Below are 24,277 nucleotides of genomic sequence, written 5' to 3'. Positions count from 1 at the left end.
AGAATGTTTTGTGATTTGTTCTCATTACAGTTGGATGTCGAATGACCTCTACAACACTTACATGTATTCTTTATCATATATCGTCTGCTACATTGTTAAGTACCAATGATGAATTTTGAGGGAAGCCAGACAGAAGAAAAATGTCTAAGGTGTCAAGTATTTTAGAGGATGACATTTTCTGTGTTTTTTTTGGGGGTCAAATTTAGTAAACCTGTACATCAGACTTACTATATTTTTACTGCTATTGTTATAAGTTTTCCTTCCATCTCCAGTGGAGTAGTGAGAAAATAGCCTGATGGAAATATCACCTATGTTTTATATAGTAAGTTGATTACTATTAACACCTTCTATATTGTTTATAGCCATTTAGATCTTCATAAAGGTGTCTTCCTTCAGCCTGATAAATTTATAAGACATTGATGTATTTATTTAATAGTTTGGGTTAAATTACAAAGAATATCTTGCCAAACAGACTTTTGGTATATGAATCAAACAAACCCCACCAGGATTTGTATATTTAGGGGTGTTTATATGTCTCTGGGAATCTTTCCCCCAGTTTTTGGTGGTGTTTGTGTTGCTCAGTCTTTAGTTTTCTATGTTGTGTTTTATGTACTGTTGTTTGTCTGTTTGTCTTTTTCCTTGTTAGCAATGACATTGTCAGTTTATTTTCGACTTATGAGTTTGAATGTCACTTTGGTGTCTTTCACCTCTCTTTTACAAGTCTTATATCCTGACATTAATGATACCTCCATATAAGTCCTTACAAATCTACTACATTCAAGACCTCATGTTAAATCTTCAATTACATTTATCCTTTTCCTTGAACATTACATCAAAGGATAATCCTTAACTGATGTAAAACAAAACTTAATATCAGGATGTATTTGTTAATAAAGAATCATTTTATTTAATCACTACTGTTACTTAATTCAATTTTATAAATTTCACATTTCTGTTGTAAAGATTCTGCTGAAATTAAAGAGAATAATTTTCTGTTATATGTACCATGTTGCATTATCAATAATATTGACCAGCAACTTCAATAGTAATATTTCATTTCTTTGTATTATTATTGAAAATCATATGGATTTTGAATATTCTATATATTCAATTATAAAAATGAGATTTGAACTTCTGTTGAAACGGAATTAGACAATTCTCTAGCTTTCTTTATCAAAAGTACTTCTAAAGCAGCATATTTTTTTTTAATAATTTGCTGCAGTATCAAAATGTAGTAGAGGAGAAAACCAAAAGATGATTAAGTTAAAACTATCCTATCAGAAATCTGAAGATCAACATATCATAAAATAAGCAAATATATCATATTAATCAAGAAAATATACTGACAGACTAATTAATGATGCTTTCTTTGATTGCTTTAAGAAGATCGCAAATGAAAAAACAATTTTTTAAGAGATGCTATCGATTGTTTAGCTAATTGGTGTCACTGATTAAGTGGGTTTTACACATACCTAAAGGAATTATTGATAACATTATATTAATTATCTATTCAAACCAATCAAAACTTCTTGTTTCAGCCTCTACAAACAGAACCTTTATTGAAAAAATCAATTCTGGACAGACAGGTAGACATGTGATGGATGGAATGCATTGCAACAAAGTATTTAAGCATGTTTAATGAGGATCCCACTATAATTTGCGTAATAAAGTAAATACACATAGTACGTCACAATGATAATGGAATATATTGTTCACTTTAGAACTTCTGGTCACATGTTTCATAAAGTTCAAAAGTTAGAAAAAGTACACCAGAAATATCATCAAAGTGTCATTTATTGATAAAGATGACAATATCTCAACAAAAAAATATTAGTGAAAAGAATGGAACAGAATATATACAATGGGATTTACTTCTTAACCAATCAACCATTCATCAAAACTCCACAAATTCTTCCACAAGCATGGAGACCGAGTATAACTGGGCTATCTTATTATGGTCTCCGTTGATAATATTTGGAATTGCTGGGAATATACTTGTGTGTATGGCTATATCTATGGAGAAACGCCTTCAAACTGTGACAAATTACTTCCTCTTGTCTCTTGCTGTGACTGACTTACTTGTTTGTGTTATAGTTATGCCTTTTAGCATCATTAATGAATTTACAGGTAAGAAAACACATTCAAACACAAATTATTATTAATCATTATTTCTTATCTTTTATTTTTTTATATTGAAAATTCATGAAACTTTGTGTCTTGCTGCAAAAAGAACATAGAGATATTAAGAGAAAACTTTTCAACCCGTTTATAAAGAAAATAACTACAACAATAAGTTCCAATTCAACTTCGGTTCCAAATAAATCACTTTTTCAATGAAGAAATTTTACACAAAAAAAAAGTATATTTTCTTCATTTAGTCCAGATATATAGAGTTAAGAGCGTGGATTGTGAATAGACGATTTATCAAGAACATTTATTAAAAACAGACATTTTTCATAGCTATTGAATAATAATAAGATTAATATCCAATAAATTATGTTATAAACTGGCGTAACATTTGATTTTGGTGGAAAACAGATAAGATATGTTATGAATGTAGTTTCCACATCTTCCTTTGTAGTAAATTCATGTACATCATTCTTTTAACTTTCCCATTTGATTTCAAACTGATTTTGTATTTGACAACTTATTCATTAATCTTGTTATAACCATGTTATTAACAGAGAATATATCAATAAACAGCCACGTTCTTTCTAAAAATCCAACTAAATCCGATCCTGGAAAACCTTATATAAACCCATTTCATACAAAATAATTCCAAATCAATTCTTGAAACAATCTTTTCAGTCATTAAAATGCAATAAAATCACTACTTAAAATAAATTATTTTCATGCAAGATTTCCTTCATTTAAAAAACCATTATTGATTTTCATGGTAATGAAATTTCACCATTGATATCATAAAAAATAATTAGTTTGTTTCATGGTGTTTATATCATTACATTATCAATCAAACAGATCACAAAGCATTTGGTGAAATTAACTGGTTAATTATTTCATCTTATAACTAATTAATTTCTTCATCATGTATAACCCTTGGGTGTATAAACAGCATATAAATAAAAAAAACAAGGAGTTCCAAAACTGGAAATGACTCAAGCAAATTTGAATTTGCAATTTTCTACTTTGGTCATATGCTAATGCAGGTAATTCTCAGTTATTAACTCATAGTTTATAAGTTCAAGGGAAAAAGAACCTTAACAATATCTGATTCATTATATTTACAAGTCATACATGCACAACAATCAGAACATTTAAAAGGAGTATCTTGAAATCCTGTCATTTTCATGTTTCCAATAATTGTGTTCCAAAAATGTACTGTGTGACGTTAGACTATTGTTGAATTTAAGTAATGGTTTGAAGAAAGTTTTCCATATTAGATATTGTCACACTTAAACCTGTAGTTTTGGTTCAACAGTTGCTTAATCAATTATATTACAAATGTTACAACCAAAAATTGATTTCTTATTTATTTATAATATAATCATTGTATAAGCAAACAGTAGGTGAAAAAGAAACTTCTATTAATATATATATCAGTGATAAATGTATACAATAGGCAAACAACAAACTTACATATATATATCAGAGACATATATATACAATACAAAAAATATTTAAGCAGTGAAAGCATTTTTTTAAAGTACATATATACATTGGTATTTCATAAAGAAAATATTTAAACCTACGTCATTATACATCTACACTTCTATAATGCTAAATAAAATGCTCCGCAGGGCGCAGCTTGATACGACCGCAGAGGTCGAACCCTGAACAGTTGGGGCAAGTATGGACACAACATTCAAGCTTGATACAGCTTTGCATTTGGATTGTGATTAAATATTTGACACAGCATAGGTTTCTGACACAGAATGAATGTGGTCTAAGAACTTAAAAATTTTAAATTGGACATTCACCTATTATGGTCTAATATCCAAAATCTAAATACATGGTTAGATTCAGCATACCAAAGAACCCCAAGAATTCAATTTTTGATGAAATCAAACAAAGTTTAATTTTGGACCCTTTTGACCTCAATGTGGACAAAGTTGATAACGGGGCCCAAAAATCAAAAATCTAAATACATGGTTAGATTCAGCATATCAAAGAACCCCATATATTCAATTTTTGTTGAAATCAAACAAAGTTTAATTTTGGACCCCGATTTGGACCAACTTGAAAACTAGGCCCATAATCAAAAATCTAAATACATGTTTAGATTCAACATATCAAAGAACCATAAGAATTCAATTTTTGTTAAAATCAAACTAAGTTTTATTTTGGACCCTTTGGACCTTAATGTGGACCAATTTAAAAACGGGGCCCAAAATCCAAAAACTAAATACACGGTTATATTCAGCATATTAAAGAACCCCAAGAATTCAAGAATAAAACCCCATTGAAATTGGTCAAGAAATAAGCAATTTATATGAAGTATCTTCTTTTGCACAATACTGTGCAATTAAATATTTCTTGCTATTGTGCAATACTGTACAATTGACAATTTCTTGCTATTGCGCAATATTGTGCTATTGGATATTTCTTGCTATTGCGCAATACTGTGCAATTGAAGATTTCTTGCTATTGCGCAATACTGTGCAATTGAAGATTTCTTGCTATTGTGCAATACTGTGCAATTGAAAATTTCTTGCTATTGCACAATACTTATTACATAATAATTTACACATCCTGTTTGGTGTGTATCTCCTACCATATCATTATTATTTGCTTTTAAATATAAATCAGAAATAACCAACTTAAAATGGAAAATTTAAAAAAGAAAAAAAAAAGGAAAAAAAAAAAAATCCCCCCCCCCAAATTTTGTGAACCCCCTTATGATTCATCACCCCCAAACTTAATCCTCACCTTCCCTTTGTGGTATAGTACCTTGCAGTACAATTTCAGAGAGATCCATACACTTGAACACAAATTATTGTCTGGAAACTAGAAAAATGTGTTTTTTGGCCCCTTTTTGGCCCCAAATTCCTTAACGTTTAGGGCAATTACCCCACACTCAAACCCAGCTTTTCCTTTGTGATATGGAACCTTGTAGTACAATTTCAGAAAGATCCATACACTTACACACAAGTTATTGTCCTGAAACTAGAAAAATGCTTGTTTTTTGCCCCTTTTTGGCCCCTAATTCCTAAAATATTGAGGCAATTACCCCCATCATCAATCCCAGCTTTCCCTTTGTGGTATGGTACCTTGTAGTACAATTTCAGAGAGATCCATACACTTGAACACAAGTTATTGTCTGGAAACTAGAAAAATGCTTATTTTTGGCCCCTTTTTGGCCCCCAATTCCTAAACGTTTCGGCAATTACCCCCAAACTCAATTCCAGCTTTCCCTTTGTGATATGGAACCTTGTAGTACAATTTCAGAAAGATCCATACACTTACACACAAGTTATTGTCCTGAAACTAGAAAAATGCTTGTTTTTTGCCCCTTTTTTGGCCCCTAATTCCTAAAATTTTGAGGCAATTACCCCCAAAATCAATCCCAGCATTCCTTTTGTGATATGGAACCTTGTGGTACAATGTCAGAGAGATCCATACACTAACATACAAGTTATGTCTGGAAGTTGCAAAAATGCTTATTTTTGGCCCCTTTTTGGCCCCTAATTCCTTTACTGTTGGTACCATAACCCCCAAAATCATTCCCAACCTTCCTTTTGTGGTATTGAACCTTGTGGTAAAATTTCATAGAGATCCATTCACTTAAACTAAAGTTAGAGTGCGAAAACCAATGTGTCTTCGGACGACGACGACGACGACGACGACGCCAACGTCATACCAATATACGACCACAAAATTTTTTTTGCAATCGTATAAAAACTACAAAAATTTGTTAAATTCATATAAATGCATATTTTAAAAAAACACAACTGTGGACACCAATTAATTACACATGCTGTCATAAAGAAACATGTATTTGTGTATACATACCTGCCAATTTTTTCAAAATCTCCATGGGGGATTTTAAGCACAAGAGGATTTAATGCATACCTATACATGGCATTAGTGTACTTAATTAGAAGATCTATGGTTCTGAATGAGTATACATGTGTTTAAATGTAATTTTTACTCATATTTGCCCTTTTTTAAAAAGTATTTAGTCTATATAATTGAGTTTAATATGGTTTGGGTCATAACCTCTCTTGGGGGATATCCCCCATAAAAGTTTGAAAGTTGACAGGTCTATGTATACTTTTTGTGGACAATCAATCGAAAGTAGTCCAAATAAATGAGAGCCTGTGCAGTAATTGTGAGTTTTATTAGGTTATAAAAATTCACTTCATAAAGCTATTGACCAATCAGAATGAAATTTATGTTTAATGCAATCATATAATCTATCAAAGATATATGTACAAACTTTTACTGAATCTATACCTACAATTAAATTGTATTAGTGATAAATGTGTATTAGTGATAAATGTGTATTAGTGATAAATGTGTATTTGTGTTTACTTATGTAGTACTTATCTCAATTCTGTAATACATTAATGTAGTGCCAGAAGTCACTATGTCAAACACAAGACAGTCTGGACTTATGTAGTACTTATCTCAATTCTGTAATACATTAATGTAGTGCCAGAAGTCACTATGTCAAACACAAGACAGTCTGGACTTATGTAGTACTTATCTCAATTCTGTAATACATTAATGTAGTGCCAGAAGTCACTATGTCAAACACAAGACAGTCTGGACTTATGTAGTACTTATCTCAATTCTGTAATACATTAATGTAGTGCCAGAAGTCACTATGTCAAACACAAGACAGTCTGGACTTATGTAGTACTTATCTCAATTCTGTAATATATTAATGTAGTGCCAGAAGTCACTATGTCAAACACAAGACAGTCTGGACTTATGTAGTACTTATCTCAATTCTGTAATACATTAATGTAGTGCCAGAAGTCACTATGTCAAACACAAGACAGTCTGGACTTATGTAGTACTTATCTCAATTCTGTAATACATTAATGTAGTGCCAGAAGTCATTATGTCAAACACAAGACAGTCTGGACTTATGTAGTACTTATCTCAATTCTGTAATATATTAATGTAGTGCCAGAAGTCACTATGTCAAACACAAGACAGTCTGGACTTATGTAGTACTTATCTCAATTCTGTAATACATTAATGTAGTGCCAGAAGTCACTATGTCAAACACAAGACAGTCTGGACTTATGTAGTACTTATCTCAATTCTGTAATACATTAATGTAGTGCCAGAAGTCATTATGTCAAACACAAGACAGTCTGGACTTATGTAGTACTTATCCCAATTCTGTAATACATTAATGTAGTGCCAGAAATCACTATGTCAAACACAAGACAGTCTGGACTTATGTAGTACTTATCTCAATTCTTTAATACATTAATGTAGTGCCAGAAGTCATTATGTCAAACACAAGACAGTCTGGACTTATGTAGTACTTATCCCAATTCTGTAATACATTAATGTAGTGCCAGAAGTCACTATGTCAAACACAAGACAGTCTGGACTTATGTAGTACTTATCTCAATTCTGTAATACATTAATGTAGTGCCAGAAGTCACTATGTCAAACACAAGACAGTCTGGACTTATGTAGTACTTATCTCAATTCTGTAATACATTAATGTAGTGCCAGAAGTCACTATGTCAAACACAAGACAGTCTGGACTTATGTAGTACTTATCCCAATTCTGTAATACATTAATGTAGTGCCAGAAGTCACTATGTCAAACACAAGATAGTCTGGACTTATGTAGTACTTATCTCAATTGTGTAATACATTAATGTAGTGCCAGAAGTCATTATGTCAAACACAAGACAGTCTGGACTTATGTAGTACTTATCCCAATTCTGTAATACATTAATGTAGTGCCAGAAGTCACTATGTCAAACACAAGACAGTCTGGACTTATGTAGTACTTATCCCAATTCTGTAATACATTAATGTAGTGCCAGAAGTCACTATGTCAAACACAAGACAGTCTGGACTTATGTAGTACTTATCCCAATTCTGTAATACATTAATGTAGTGCCAGAAGTCACTATGTCAAACACAAGACAGCCTGGACTTATGTAGTACTTATCTCAATTCTGTAATACATTAATGTAGTGCCAGAAGTCACTATGTCAAACACAAGACAGTCTGGACTTATGTAGTACTTATCCCAATTCTGTAATACATTAATGTAGTGCCAGAAGTCACTATGTCAAACACAAGATAGTCTGAACAAACTTTTGCCTAACATTACAGATTTTCTTATTATCAACAGACTTTTATTCAACTAACCACTAAAATTTCCATTGAAGGACTGTGGTATGATTTAATTGACAACATTGCACCTGCTACAGAAACAGCCTGCATATTCCAAATGCTGAACAATTTTTCACAAAACAAATACCAAAGAGAAACCTTGAAGTGCCAAATCTTGTCAATACTAATTAAATTACAAGTAACCACCACATAATAACAAGATTTTACAAGGCTTTATAATGTCATAACTAAGTACTTCAAACTTATCAAATTGCTGAAAACAGTGTCTGGCTTCTATTAATGGTTTTCAGTAAGATAACACTTATTGTAACAATTTTTGACAATTATTTCTGAATGATCATTTGGCTAGTATATCTATGATCATTGTAAAGTTATAAAGTAGGGGAGTATTGTAATCATTGTAAAGTTATAAAGTAGGGGAGTATTGTAATGCACTTGTCTTATTCTTCATCCTACTCTTCTTATTTTATTCATTTTCAAAAGAAATTTGTCTACTGATGCAGCTTATATCCCTCTTATAAACTGCAATCAAATGGCTATTTTCTTCATAAATACTACAACAATTGGAGGCTAGTAACCCTCTTTACTGAAATAATTGAAAACAAAGCACTTCAAAATTAAATTTAGATTGATAATATATTTCAAATACAGATTATTTTCGATAGGTAATATACTTTAAATACAGATTATTTTAGATTGGTAATACACTTTAGATATTGATTAGTAGCAGATTACCTACCACAGAAGATGAATGACTACACCTGTTGATTAATGTCTTCAATCTTATCTTAAAGCAATTTTTTTTACTATTAGCTCTAAGGAAAAATGTGATTTTAATATTTGACCATTCTACCCTAGAATTCATCTTTTTCACAATTTTTAAAATAATACCCTTCTTTTCAACATACATTGGAACAACTAATAACTGAACTTCCTGCCAGCTGCTGCTCCTCTCAAATTGCAACAGTTGGAGATAAATTGACTTAAAAACTAAGCTATTCTGTGTGTATTGTTTTTTGAGAGTTCTTGGTTTTTTTGTTGCCTTTTGATTACCAGTACACAGAACACCCCTTCATATCAATCAATGTGCTTGTAACTGGTCATGTACTAAACCAGCTGCATGAGAATATGCCTTGCCCACAAATCAGTGAGAATCAGGACAGTGATTGTAGATTTAATACATGTTACTGAATGAACAAAACTGTTGTGAAATTTCAAAATGATCTGAGTCATCGTGAGTAAGGATAAGTTGTCTACTTTATATTTCTGATTAATGTCCTTTAGAACTAAAGAATGATTCACATCATCAAAATTCATAGGTTACTCAAATCTTAATTTCTTATATTCATTTATCAAGAAAAGCATATTTATAACCAAGCCTAACATTGTGTCAAAATTATAGAGGATTGTTTATACTAGACCTTAGTTATTGTGAGATGGATTGGAAACAAGAATGGAAAACCACAGATAAAATTGTGGTGGAATAAAAACCAAGTATATTCTTGAAAGTTGGTTGTAGCTCTACAAAAATATTAAGTCTTCAAACTTCTATAAACTCATCTGTTTTTAAACTTTTGAACAAACAGAACAGTTTAACGGAAAGACAATGAATGGCACATCATAGTATGTCATCATATAAAAGTAAAAGTCAGGTGTTGAAATCCAAATTGATCAGACAGAAGTGAAGTAAACCTTAATTAAAATCACATGAATCAAAGTCAGTTTGAATTGTATTGGTTGGAACAAATTGTTTCTACATTAATTCCCTCTTATAACAGAATGGTCAACCTCCTACAGTTCTTCCTTTTACGTTATTTATTTTCTAAAATTAGATTTACTCTAAAATAAATATGGTCAGAAACCTTTTTGACTGATGGGCTAGAAAATTAATTCGTAAAAAACCCTAAAGTTGTAGGAAGATAATTTTGGTTAATAGTGGTCTAACATGAGAGATGAATCAGTGTTATAACAAACCTATTTAGATGATATTATTCTTTATATAGACCTAATTTCCTTATAAAACCTTTCTAATTTCCATATTTAATCTGAACTATTGTGTTACAAAGCCTTTGACAGGATAGGCAACAAATACAACAAGTGTCATTAGAATATCTAGTTTACTTGTATCGAATCATCATCTTTTTAATTTCATGCATTTAAGATGAAACTGACAGCCTCGACGGAACTAGATTACACTTTTGCCAACTTCAAAATTATATTTTAATCAATATTATGAAAAAAAACAATCAGTTTTCTTTTTCTTTTACGGTATTAAAACAGTTATTTGACTAAACAATATGCAATCCTTACTCCATTGATTTAACAATACATGTGAAATAGACACAGAACAATGTATATGGTAATAGGCAAGAGTCAGGATGTTCTTATCGCTGTTTTACTGTAAATACAAAAGGACAAGAATTTAATGCATAAAAACAATTCCATTGATGACACCTTATCGACTTGGTTTTTTTAAAACAATTTTTGCTTATTAGTAGAATAGAAGGATGACACAGTTCTGAGATATAACTTTTAACAGATGATTGTTTACCATTAAGAAATTCACCGACTCTTATTTACATTAGTTTTTCATAATTTAACCCAGATAATCCATGGTTAACAAGCCTTCATGCTGACAATAGGCAACTAAAATTTAAGAAGTGACATCTGGTGACAGGAATCAGTGCCCAGAATTTGCCCACATATACTGCAAGGACAAGGACAATAAATCTTTTTGGCAGTGAAGCCCATTGTTATTTTGTTATTTCCTTATCTTGCCTCATTGGATGTGTACAAACCATGAAACACTGTGGTGTATGTCCTTATACTATGCAGAATGGGTTTTGCTCATTGGTGAAGGCCACACAGTGACTTATAGCTGTTAACATCTATGTCATTTGGTCTCTGGTGGAGAGTTGTCTTATTGGCAATCATACCACATCTTCTTATTTTCATATTTACAATAAAACAGTAATTCTATTTAGCTGCAATGATAACAGAACGGTTTCAGTGTTACTATTCTGGCATTTTGTCTGAGATCTTCATGACATTAAACGTGTTATAATCAACAGAAATAAGATTCCTATCACCTATAATGTTGGCACAAAACTTTACTCGCACACCAGGTTGTTCCTAGTTTTATATATACAATAATACTTTGTAAGTCAAACTGCAATGTTAAATAAATTCACAGGAATATGATGATATTACAGATCTGTTAGACAAACAAAATCATTGCAATCAGCAAGAAATCATCTATTGTTGAATTCATCCAAAAAGTAAACAGTTGAGGTCATTTCATGGTCATGATGGACATTAAAAAAATAAAATAAAATAAAACGTTTCATTCAATCATCACAGGCTCATTAAATGGATAAATAGACAGTTCACGACTTATAAACTAATTGACTCAGGAGATTACATTCGTGTCTTCTTGTAATCTTCAACATATTGAAGTTAAGATTTGATTTTTGATTTTTTTGTGTTTTATCGCCACTTTTAAGCACCGCTTTAGGGCTATTTCGTGGCGGCCAGTTTTTATTGGTGGAGGAAGCTGGAGTGCCCGGAGAAAACCACCGACCTTCGATAGGAGTTGAAGTTAAGAAGTATTATGTAGATGTACTAGTTAACACACAAGACCAACATGTTTCTCTCACTCACTCAGACCACTCTTATCAATGGTTTCATTAATAACTACTCCTTGCTTTCCTTGGTCAAAATGAACACCAGTGCAAAAACATGGAAGAAACTATTGATACAATTTAGCTTCTAAATAAGACATGTACTTTACAACCTATCAGAGACAATGCAATATAATAGGTACGGATGTTCATTAAATCACTACAAAACAAACGAATGGCTGGTACACAAATGTGGGAAAAATGATATTTTGTGAATTGTAAATACTCTGAACCAACTCGGAACTTATAGATGATTCTAATAAGAAACATATCTGATCTATCATGCAACAGAATTTAACTCAATGCTTTAATTACAGTAAACTTATTGACCTGTTAATACACACCCCACAATGATGACCATATGGCTGCACTGAGTGACCAATTCCAAATTAAATAAATGGGGAATATGTCCATGGGACACAGATGATGCCCCCGCTTGCATATAATGTTATAAAGGGCCATAACTCAAGAACTGTAAAAGTGACACAACCCAAATTTGAACTTGATCTGAGTTTTGTGGTAATAAGCATTGTTTATTAGTTTCATAACATTTGGTTGAGGCAAACTCAAGTTAGAGAACAATTAAAGAACCTTAGTGAGCGCGCTCACTTACCCCACGTCCCCGCATTGTCACTGGAGAGTTGCGATAACAAACTGTTGCAGAGGTATATTTTAGCAAATAAGTTCAAAGGGGTGTAACTCCTAGAAAAAAAATTGAATGGTAATTTCCTGTCGATATGCACATCTACGTAGTATGTCCTTATTATCTGAAAAGGTTTCATGAAATTCTGTTGTGTGGTTTGAGAGGAGTTGTGTGGTTTGAGAGGAGTTGTGATGACAAAAGGTTGCAGTAGTATATTGGGCAAATAAGTTCAAAGAGGCGTAACTCCTGGAAAAAAAATTGAATCGAAATTTCCTGTCGATATGCACATCTACGTAGTATGTCCTTATTATCTACAAAGTTTCATGAAATTTTGTTGTGTGGTTTCAGAGGAGTTGAGATGACAAACTGTTGAAGTAGTACATTAAAGTATATAAGTTCAAAGGGGCGTAACTCCTAGAAAAAAAATTGAATCGTAATTTCCTGTCGATATGCATAACTACATAGTATGTCCTTATTATCTAAAAAGGTTTCGTGAAATTCTGTTGTGTGGTTTGAGAGGAGTTGCGATGACAAGAAACAGGACTGACGGACTGACAGACTGACAGACGGACAGAAGGACAGACGGACGGGTAAAAAACATTATACCCTCTGCAACTCGTTGCGTGGGGTATAATAAAAACTAATATTTCAGCAATTTTTCCATTTGTAAAGGAGCATACCTCTAGAACGGTGAAAGTGACACCACCAAAATTCAAACTTGATCTGTTTTGTGGTAATAAACATTGTGGATAACATTTGGTTGAGGCAAACTAAAGTTAGAGAATGTAAACAAAAAATTCAGCAATTTTTCCATTGGTAAAGGGGCATAACTCTAGAACGGTAAAAGTGATGCCACAAAAATTCAAACTCGATCTGTGTTTTGTGGTAATAAGCATTGTGGATAAGTTTCATAACATTTGGTTGAGGCAAACTAAAGTTAGAGAATGGAAACCAATTTTGGGACGGACGGAAGGACGTACAGATGGACAAGGGTAAAACTTAATGCCCCCTCCGCTACGGCAGGGGCATAAAAAATAATAGTCCTATGATATTCTTAGCAGTCTCTTAGCATTTAAGAGCTTGTCAATTTTCACACACACTTTATTGTTGAAGACCATTTGTTGATTTGTTGATGTCTTTGGTTAACTGTGTACAATAATGTTGACAGCTGACAACATCGCCCTACTAAGAATTGCACAAAAAAGACCATACTGTGTTCTAAATAACCTTTGTACCAAATGACCATCATTGTATGTTATTGTTATTGGAATTCACTTAACTCCATTCAGATGACAGACATGTCAGGCAACCATTCCTAATTTACATAACTCAGTTGGCAGACATGTTTGACCTACTAACTCCCTCACTACTATGATCTAATTTACATCACCCAGTTGGCAGACATACTTGACCTACTAACTCCCTCACTACTATGATCTAATCTACATCACTCAGTTGGCAGACATGTTTGACCTACTAACTCCCTCACTACTATGATCTAATTTACATCACCCAGTTGGCAGACATACTTGACCTACTAACTCCCTCACTACTATGATCTAATCTATATAACCCAGTTGGCAGACATCTTTAACCTACTAACTCCCTCACTACTATGATCTAATTTACATCACCCAGTTGGCAGACATGTTTGACCTACTAACTTCCTCACTACTATGATCTAATTTACATCATCCAGTTGGCAGACATGTTTGACCTACTAACCTCTTCACTACTATGATCTAATTTACATCATCCAGTTGGCAGACATGTTTGACCTACTAACCTCTTCACTACTATGATCTAATTTACATCATCCAGTTGGCAGACATGTTTGACCTACTAACTCCCTCACTACTATGATCTAATCTACATCACTCAGTTGGCAGACATGTTTGACCTACTAACTCCCTCACTACTATGATCTAATCTACATCACTCAGTTGGCAGACATGTCTGACCTACTATCTCCCTCACTACTATGATCTAATTTACATCACCCAGTTGGCAGACATGTTTGACCTACTAACTTCCTCACTACTATGATCGTATTTACATCACCCAGTTGGCAGACATGTTTGACCTACTAACCCCTCACTACTATGATCTAATTTACATCATCATGTTGGCAGACATGTTTGACCTACTAACTCCCTCACTACTATGATCGTATTTACATCACCCAGTTGGCAGACATGTTTGACCTACTAACCCCCTCACTACTAGGATCTAATTTACATCACTCAGTTGGCAGACATGTTTGACCTACTAACTTCCTCACTACTATGATCTAATCTACATCACTCAGTTGGCAGACATGTTTGACCTACTAACTTCCTTACTACTATGATCTAATCTACATCACTCAGTTGGCAGACATGTTTGACCTACTAACTCCCTCACTACTATGATCTAATCTACATCACTCAGTTGGCAGACATGTTTGACATACTAACCCCCTCACTACTATGATCTAATTTACATCACTCAGTTGGCAGACATGTTTGACCTACTATCTCCCTCACTACTATGATCTTATTTACATCACCCAGTTGGCAGACATGTTTGACCTACTAATTTCCTGCTGCTATCTGGTTTTATATCCCATCATTTTTCTTTATTGTTAACCAGCTCATCTGGTCACCATACAGCCTTCTTGTGCTGAGAGAATGTTATTTTAGCAGATATTGACAATCAATTAATCAATCTTTTAAATCCCTCATTTTTTGTCACACCACAAAGCTCTCTTACAATGATTTTATTTCAAATCATCCAGTTGGCAGACATTTCTGCCAGTCTATAATACCAGTTGGCTGACATGTCTAACCACAACTGTTTCTCTTTTCACTGTAAGTTGTTAACACATGATTTAAAGGTTCCACCTTTCAACAGTAAAATCATGATCATAGTGAACTGTTGGCAAGCTTTGAACTGCATGGAGGTAAAGGAAACTAGAGGCTCTTTAGAGTCGCTCACCTTGGTCTATGTGCACCTTCAAAAAGGACACTCTCCAACATTGTAGACGAGAATAGAATGATGACAAAAATCTCTGTTTTGTTGATCTTGTATTGCTGATCATTTAGTCTGTTTAGTTTCTCTCTATCTTCTTTAGTTTTTGCTCACAACACAAAAGAGGGTAAAAAAAAATCCTCATTTAAGGGCAATTTCTCCTATAAAGAGTGACAGTCTACTAACTATATCGGCAAAATTTGACTTGTTAGTAGATCATATTTGTGATTTAAAGTGTCTATTTATCTATTATAATATTTATCATACAAGGCAAAACGCAAAAAAAATGGTGAAAATCGTCATTAAAGGGCAATCACTCCAATAAGGAGTCATCCGATGATTTCCTCCATATTGGCTTAATTGTAGATCTTGTCTTGCTGATCATTTTTGCTTATTTAAGTTTCTATCTATCTATTATAACTTTTAAGACATAAGGCAAAAACGCAAAAAATTGGTCAAAATTGTCATCAAAGGGCAATAACACTAATAAGGAGTTGACTGACGATTTTGATCATGCAGACTTATTTGTAGAACTTGTTTTGCAAATCATTTTTGCAATTTAAAGTTTCTCTGTATCTATTATAGTTCTCAAGATAGTATGCCAAAATAAAAAAAAAACGGTAAATTTGTCATTTAAGGGCAATAACTCCTAAAGGTCGTCTGACAGTTTTGATGTATCTGGACAATTGATAGACCTCAACATTATGAACATTTATGCTCCTGTCAGACTTTCTCTATTTATAACGGTTATCAAAATAATAGACAGTATGTTGTAATGTTCATTTTTACATACCCCCATAATCCTTTTCATTCATACACTGTATATAGTTTATAGTTTATACATAGAGGTAGCGAAAAAAACAGACAGTTATAAAAGCTGTGGTAAAAAAATCCAAGATTAGTAGCCATGTCTAGAATGGGAAACAAAATGTATATACACCAACAAAAATGGCATCTTTCCTTCAGTATGTTCTCAGAAAATCATGGTTTAACTTAAATTTGATGGAGACAAAATCAAAATCAGTGGAAAATAAAATAAAACATTTAACTTCTCTCTATTATTTAAAATTTCTTGGTAAACAATATGAATTTTATTTTTTTCAAAATTTTGTATGGAAATTGAACATCATATTTTTATCATCCTGGTGTCTCTTTGGTCAGAAGACAGAAATTATGGTAGCAAGGGTGAGATACAGGCATATTCAACTAAGATATAACCACAGTAACTTAGCCCAACAAGACAAGATATGAAAGAATATTGACGTATTGGGTTATTTCGTTAAAGCTACTAAGTAAACAGTAAATATGTGCCATACATACATCTATGTAAAATTAAGCGAGGAAGACATTTCTTCACCCGAAAATATCAATTTCTGAAATAATGAAGTTTTCCCAAGGAAAACTAATATGGTCAGTGTCATGAGGTGGCACACCATATACATCCTTGGTCAATCAGTTCAAGGAAAATATTATTCACAGATCAAAAGGCAAACTTTCTACTTATTGTATATTTGGAATATTCTGGAAAAACAATTTTTCAAGGTTCACTGTAAATTCAAGGCAAATGTTCTTGTAGTTTGATTGAGGATTCTAGAACAATCCATTAATATTAAGACAATACAAAAAAAAAATAGTGTTTTCTTGAAAGCTGTCAGTCAACATTTCTTCTAGCTTCCAGTAGAAAAGTTTCAATAAATTAAATAAAGTAGAACTAGTTAAAAAAATTGCCTTAAATTATCAGTAAAAATGCTTTGTTCGTTTTAACTTGCACAACACTTTTTAGTACTGGTAAACTTGTTACCATGGTGTTCATTGGGAATTAAAGAAATGATACAAGCAGGACAACAAAATATCTAAGCACTACTTATTTTCTAAAACTATACAGTACTAATTCAGACAATTTTGTAGAAGTTAGATCTTTTCCATAAATAGCCCTGGACTAAATAACATTTGTAAATTTTCCACTGCAGTTTCAGTTGTTTAACTTAGCTGTTTTTATCCAAAAGTTCTAGAAACAAAATTGAACATAAGTTATACTGAATTGATACTTCGTTATATACTGGGTAAATAACAGCTGTGTACTATTGCTTCATCAAAAACTACCTTGACCAAAAACTTTAACCTGAAGCGGGACAGACTGACAAACGGACGGACTTGAAATTTAACCTTACCGTCAAAAGGAAGGGAGATTTCAAATTTCAAATTTGAAAGGCTAATAAAAATATTTGGAGAGCCAACATCTGTGACTGAGATGTAAAAGTCTTAACTGAGTGATTTTTATTATTATTGTTTGTTAAAATGTTAAATTTGCTGGAGTCTCAATTTGTCTTTTAAAAAAATCAGATTTATTAACTGTATGTAACAATGGTGATTGTTATGTTATAATAAACTGTAGAAACTTTACTAACACCAAGGTATTTATTGTTAGTTCTGTCTTAACCATTTTATTGGTTGATCTGTGATTTTTGATCTCATGCATACTAAACTTATATTTCTTATGAGTGCTAATCATAATCAATACTTGCTTAGGCTTAAGAGAAAATGATATATTTGCTTATGATTGGTGCCAACAGTAATTAATTGGGGTTATTGAAGATTCAATGTTATTTTAATCTACATGGCAAACAAATAAAAATAAAACCTTGCTGTATTTGCAGGTAAACCATTTGCACATGTATCATGGTGGTCTACTGAAAGTGGTTTAACTATTCACAAAGGGTCTTGATATGTGATTATCACATGGTTTGGTCTTTGTCAAAACAATTACATAGTGAAATTAAAATTGATGAAAAAAGGGAAATGATATAACTCCCTCAATTTTTTTTTCAATCGATAGCCTTGGCTTAGAAAAGTACATTTTATATCTACTTTGTTGTACTCAAGACAGCAGTGGACATTCTAAATGTCTAGTCTGCTAAATATGAATGAATAGTATACTGAAAGTCTTTGATGACCAGGTTGCCCTTAGTGTATCATGAATGTTTAACTTTCATCAAATGAGGTCAAAGTTAGTTGGTCCTGTAAAAAGTACATGTACATATAACAATGAATCTTCTGACCAAATATTGTCTGACCTATGTTTGGGTTATAACATGTGCTAACCAAGAAAATGAACTGAATGTTGATTAATGAACCATGAAAATGAGGTCAAGGTCAGTTGACCTATTACTTATATACTTACTTTAAGTCCTTGCTATGCCTGATGGCCTAAACAATGCAGCCCTAACAATGATTCAATAGATCAAATATTATCAATCATAGTAACAAAAATGCATGCATTGTTGTACTTAGCATACCCCCACAATACCAGAACAGAACGTTGTTGTCTGACAAATTCAAAATGTGCTTACACATTACAACTCATTACTGCTGAGCTGCTGACTAATTATGAAGTACTATTTTTAGTAATTTCTTTGAAAAGTGTGACAGAATTAGAGACAAAATATAGTTGACCTATTACTAGTATTTACTTTTTTGGTGTCTGTCACTAGGTCCTACTGAACTGTTGCTATTGCAAGATTCTCTTTAATTATCCACTCTGTGCAGAGAGTTCATCCCCAATATTTTATAACTTTATAATATGATTCAGGTTTATCTTCCATTCAACAGAACTACGTTTTATTCAAAATCCATAAGTTTTAATACTGGAAACCTCAATTTCTTAATACATCCACAGAAATCAATATCAATAAACTTAAGTAACATTGATAAATCTTCCGCTAATTAAACACAACATATTAATGACGTTAATCAGTAGGCAATTGTGACATCATAATTCTTGGTCAATTGCAACCTCACGTTAAATCATATTAATATGTAATGCCGATGTTTCTTTATTCAAATTATGTTTGATCTGATTCACTCTGAATTCTTCTCCTATAATTCATAATTTTTAAATGGTTTTTTTAACATTTATTTTATTTCTCATATTGAAAGCTGAAAAACATTTAAATTTACTTTGTCAAAACAATTTGAAAAAAAAAATTGTAGGTCCTCTTGTATGTCAAGCAACATCATAGAAATAATCTATTTCTTAAAACTGTAACATTTAGAGCAAGTTTTCTTTAAGATAATTATGAACCTAAAGATTGGCAATTAAGTAAAGTAAGAAAAAAAGATAAAATCCTTACGCCTATAAAAATGTAATAAAGCTTTACAGCAATTTACCAGAATACAAGTAGAGGCTTTAGAATCTGTATTATAAAGTCTGTGTATCATTGGCTTTTTTGTTGACAAACTTTGGTTTTGTTTATTATACTTTTATATGATATGTGAATTGGAGAATATTATACACTGATTAGAATCCCAGACTGCAATTTAATGATAGATCATTGTTAGATGTAATTGATTTGGCTTTTTCTTCCAGGGTATTGACCCTGATAACTACTATACTGTTTACCCTACAGCATGGTTAAATTCATTTGCCTATCCAATTTTCTGCTTCTATTTTACTCTGAAAATATGGAATCATGAAAAGTATAATCCTTCAATGGAGGAATTAGAAATAATCTAGCTAGCATTTTAACTTCATGAACTAATATTTAATCAATATCAAAAATATGTTAAGTATTTTAAAATTTGTAAACTTATGAAAAACAAAATAGCTACAATTAACTATTGCACTTATATTTTCCATATTTTCAACTTTCATACTTGAAAATTCATCCAAGAGAGATTGAGTAAAATTTGTGATATTTGATGCCTTTCTTTGGTAAAATTGAAAATATAAGTTTATACCAATGTAAAATGAAAAACTAACCTTGTTATTCAATAGACAGATGTAAATAAGTGAAATTCAACAATAATCTGTCACAACATTTGCAACTGACAATACCTACACATGTGGTTGATAACGAAACCACTTCAAGTGATATCTACCACAATATTAACCTTAACTGACAAAACCTACACATGTGCTTTATAATGGAACCACTTCAAGTGATATCTACCACAATATTAACCTTAACTGACAATACCTACACATGTGCTTTATAATGGAACCACTTCAAGTGATATCTACCACAATATTAACCTTAACTGACAATACCTACACATGTGCTTTATAATGGAACCACTTCAAGTGATATCTACCACAATATTAACCTTTAACTTACAATACCTACACATGTGCTTTATAATGGAACCACTTCAAGTGATATCTACCACAATATTAACCTTAACTAACAAAACCTACACATGTGCTTTATAATGGAACCACTTCAAGAGATATCTACCACAATATTAACCTTAACTGACAATACCTACACATGTGCTTTATAATGGAACCACTTCAAGTGATATCTACCACAATATTAACATTAACTGACAATACCTACACATGTGGTTTATATTCGGAACCACTTCAAGTGATATCTACCACAATATTAACCTTAACTGAACCTTATAAAGAAATGACATCTAAAATCATTCAGAATGCATTAGAGTACTACATCAAAATGTAATTAAACTTCAAAAATATTTTTATTTTTGATATTTCAATATTGTAATAACCTCATTAACATAGCAAAATAACAATTAACACTAATCAAACACAACTTGTCAGCCAATACACAGTAATTAATTAATCATTAAACTAGTAGGCGCTAGTTTCTATAATTTATTCATTAACTTTTGTATGTTAAAACACCCAACTAAAACCATTTTCTATATATTGAAACTAAAATATGGCAACACAGATCAGAAGTCTAAGAGCCTTGTCAATCTTTCTCCAATAATGGACTTGATGAACCTATACTTGTAATAAACTGGGTCTGGGGTCATCAATGGAGCCATCACTAAGAGCCTTGTCCATCTTTCTCCAATAATGGACTTGATGAATCTTTACTTTTAATAAACTGGGTCTGGGACCATCAATGGAGCCATCACTAAGAGCCTTATCCAACTTTCTCCAATAATGGACTTGATGAATCTATACTTGTAATAAACTGTGTCTAGGGCCATCAATGGAGCCATCACTAAGGGCCTTGCTCGAGTTAATAACTTAAATTGAAATTGTCATGAAATTTTATAAGAAACCAAGGTTATTCCATTTAAACATAACTTATATACAAGGGAGGCAGAAATTTTACTGATTCATTGCTATAGTTAAAGGGATTTCAAAGTTGGAGAGTGGAAACATTTTTTTTACCATGACTTTAAATGTATCGTTTTTATCCTTGACACATCTTCTAACTGTGTTGGGTAATCACATTTTACCCAACATTAAAGAGTTTTGAAGTTGGAGAGCAGAAACAATATGTGACAGATGGATGGACAATACATTAAGGCCTCAAACTTATAACTTAATAACAAAGCAGAAATCATCATGTAATAACTATAAATTATCTATGGAGAGAAATGTAGACCAAAAACTTTCTTAGGGTTGCAAGACCTTAAATAATGTGGTTATCACGTTTGGGCAACTTTGATCCAAAGTTTTCATAACACAAATAAACACTATAGAACACAATTAAACAAGTTAAAATGACATTAAAACATATAGGCTGATTTTTGTAATAATAGTACTTGAAAGTCTCTACTGAGTTGAAACCCCAATGCATAAAATGGTTCCAGAATCTCTCTCAATTCTACAAACATCACCGGACAATTAAGAATATATAATAGCTGGGATGACTTTATCAGTAGGACAATAGTTGTCAAGCACAGACCAGGATGCAAAATGAGGTTCTTTCCTTTAATCAATAAATTTTCTATCAAAATATGAATTCTTCATAAAATTATACATTACTGACAGGAAATACAACACAAGTGTATTGTAGATATTATAGTATGAGGACAGAAACCCTATGTCTCTGCCAGATAGAAAACATTGAAAGCAAGATGTTCAAAGTTGTAAAGAATGTCTTTTCCAAGGCATCTTTAAAGCAGCAGTATTTAATATCACTGAGAAGATATATAAAGAGCATAGTCCTCTGATTAGAAGACACAGACATATAAGACAAGATATTATAAAAAGAAAAGATAATGCCTAGCATGCAAATACACTTTGGAACATTGCATTTTTAACATGTCCTCAATATCTAAACAGAACTTGAAACATATGTAGTAATACAAAAGTTAATCAATTAATTAATTTCTCAAAATTCAATTTATATTTTTTTCAGAAAGATCCAACGCTTGCTGGTGAAACAAATGAACCATTAAAACTATTACTTTGCAGTATTTTATGAGTATTGTTGTCTTTAATGTCGGTATATTATATTTTTCAGGTCAGTGGATTTTTGGACCATTTCTTAACATCTATTTTCATTGTTTATTTTTAAATTTGTGTTTTTATCAATTATTTGAACAAGTTTTTCTTATTTTTCAGGTCAGTGGTTGTTTGGACCAGTTCTTTGTGATTTTTATGTGACTGCTGATGTCTTCATGTGTACTTCCTCTATACTTCATTTATGTACTATATCACTTGAAAGATTCATGGCTATACGAGCACCTCTTTCAAACCGTAATAAATCAAAAACTGTTGTGATATTAAAAATAATAATGGTGTGGGTTATTGCTGTGACAATATCTAGTCCAATTACAATTTTAGGATTTATAGACGAGTCAAATGTTTTGAGTGGGGACTACTGTGTTCTAAGCAACAAACATTTTATGATATATGGATCAATATGTGCTTTCTTCATTCCACTTTTCATCATGATTTTATCCTACAGTATAACTTTGTATTTACTCATAAGACAGTCTAAAAAGTGTCAAAGAGGAAATCACAATGGTAAACCTATAATAAGGAGATCTCTGAGTCGAAAACCTGTTCAACGCCGTCCATATGTACGATTTCAATCAAAACTCACTTCTCCAAATGGAAGTATTGTCGGCAATGCCGATAATCAGTTTTCACCAATGATAGGTAGAAAGCAAGGCAGAAAACAAAGATTACATCCCAGCTTAACTTTTCCTATACAAAAGAATACCCCATATCTTAGTCCGGGAGATGTATCACCTGAGAAGGAATGTTCTGTGTATCATTCACAAGAAGTGTTAAACAGTAAATGGGGTAAAAAGACCCACTTTAATCTTTCAAGTCCATCAGCGTTATCTAGACTAATCAAGAAACATCAAATGGAGCTTAAAGAAGCAAGAATAAAAACAGATGATGTTCAGACTGAACAGAAAGCTTCAAAAGTCATAGGAATAGTATTTATAATATTTGTAGTCTGCTGGGCGCCATTTTTCATCAGCAACATTACTTCAGCCTTGTGTGATAAATGCCACTTCAGTCAGACACTGATTTCAACTTTCGTGTGGCTTGGCTACTTGTCAAGCACGATAAATCCTATTATTTATACAATGTTTAACAAAACATTTAAAATGACCTTTAAAAAACTGATACTTTGTCAATATGACACGCTTCAACGTAAAACACGGGTTCAACGTTGGATGTTAAGTAATGGAATAAGTCACTATCCAACAAGCTCCAGTACGGTTAGCTTAGAGACACCATGCTGACCAAACATAAAAATCATTTTACAGTGAAGTACAATTTACCTGACAGAAGCCAATTAATCATCAACTGAGATCATCTCAAACTGTTTTTAATTGTCTCAAAGATGGATTTCCAATATTAAAATAATAATATATCTTCTTTAATTTCTACTTCAACTTCATTTGTTAAGAAATATCTTGATCA

The 24,277-nt window shown here is 32.1% G+C and overlaps 2 protein-coding genes across 3 annotated transcripts in view; one reads left to right on the top strand and one right to left on the bottom strand.

Annotated features, from left to right (window-relative positions):
- Positions 1–24,277, bottom strand: part of LOC127737376 (26S proteasome non-ATPase regulatory subunit 1-like) — a 182,298-nt gene that overhangs the window by 28,011 nt on the left and 130,010 nt on the right. The window lies entirely within an intron of this gene.
- LOC127737383 (5-hydroxytryptamine receptor 2C-like) lies at positions 1,507–24,237 on the top strand. Its single transcript, XM_052248004.1, has 2 exons — positions 1,507–2,127; positions 22,958–24,237. Exons 1-2 carry the CDS (start codon positions 1,806–1,808, stop codon positions 24,094–24,096), a joined length of 1,461 nt encoding a protein of 486 aa, XP_052103964.1. The 5' UTR covers positions 1,507–1,805; the 3' UTR covers positions 24,097–24,237.

Source organism: Mytilus californianus, unplaced genomic scaffold (genome assembly GCF_021869535.1).
Source record: "Mytilus californianus isolate M0D057914Y unplaced genomic scaffold, xbMytCali1.0.p SCAF_4, whole genome shotgun sequence".
Lineage (NCBI taxonomy): Eukaryota > Metazoa > Mollusca > Bivalvia > Mytilida > Mytilidae > Mytilus > Mytilus californianus.
Note: the sequence above shows the minus strand (reverse complement) of the source record. Positions and strands in the feature narration are given on the sequence as shown.

Bases quoted from the DNA above. Each gene is read 5' to 3' on its own strand.
- LOC127737383 (XM_052248004.1), top strand. From the start codon at position 1,806: ATGACAATATCTCAACAAAAAAATATTAGTGAAAAGAATGGAACAGAA. The intron at 2,128-22,957 runs GTAAGAAAACAC...CTTATTTTTCAG, and splicing joins CATCATTAATGAATTTACAG to GTCAGTGGTTGTTTGGACCA.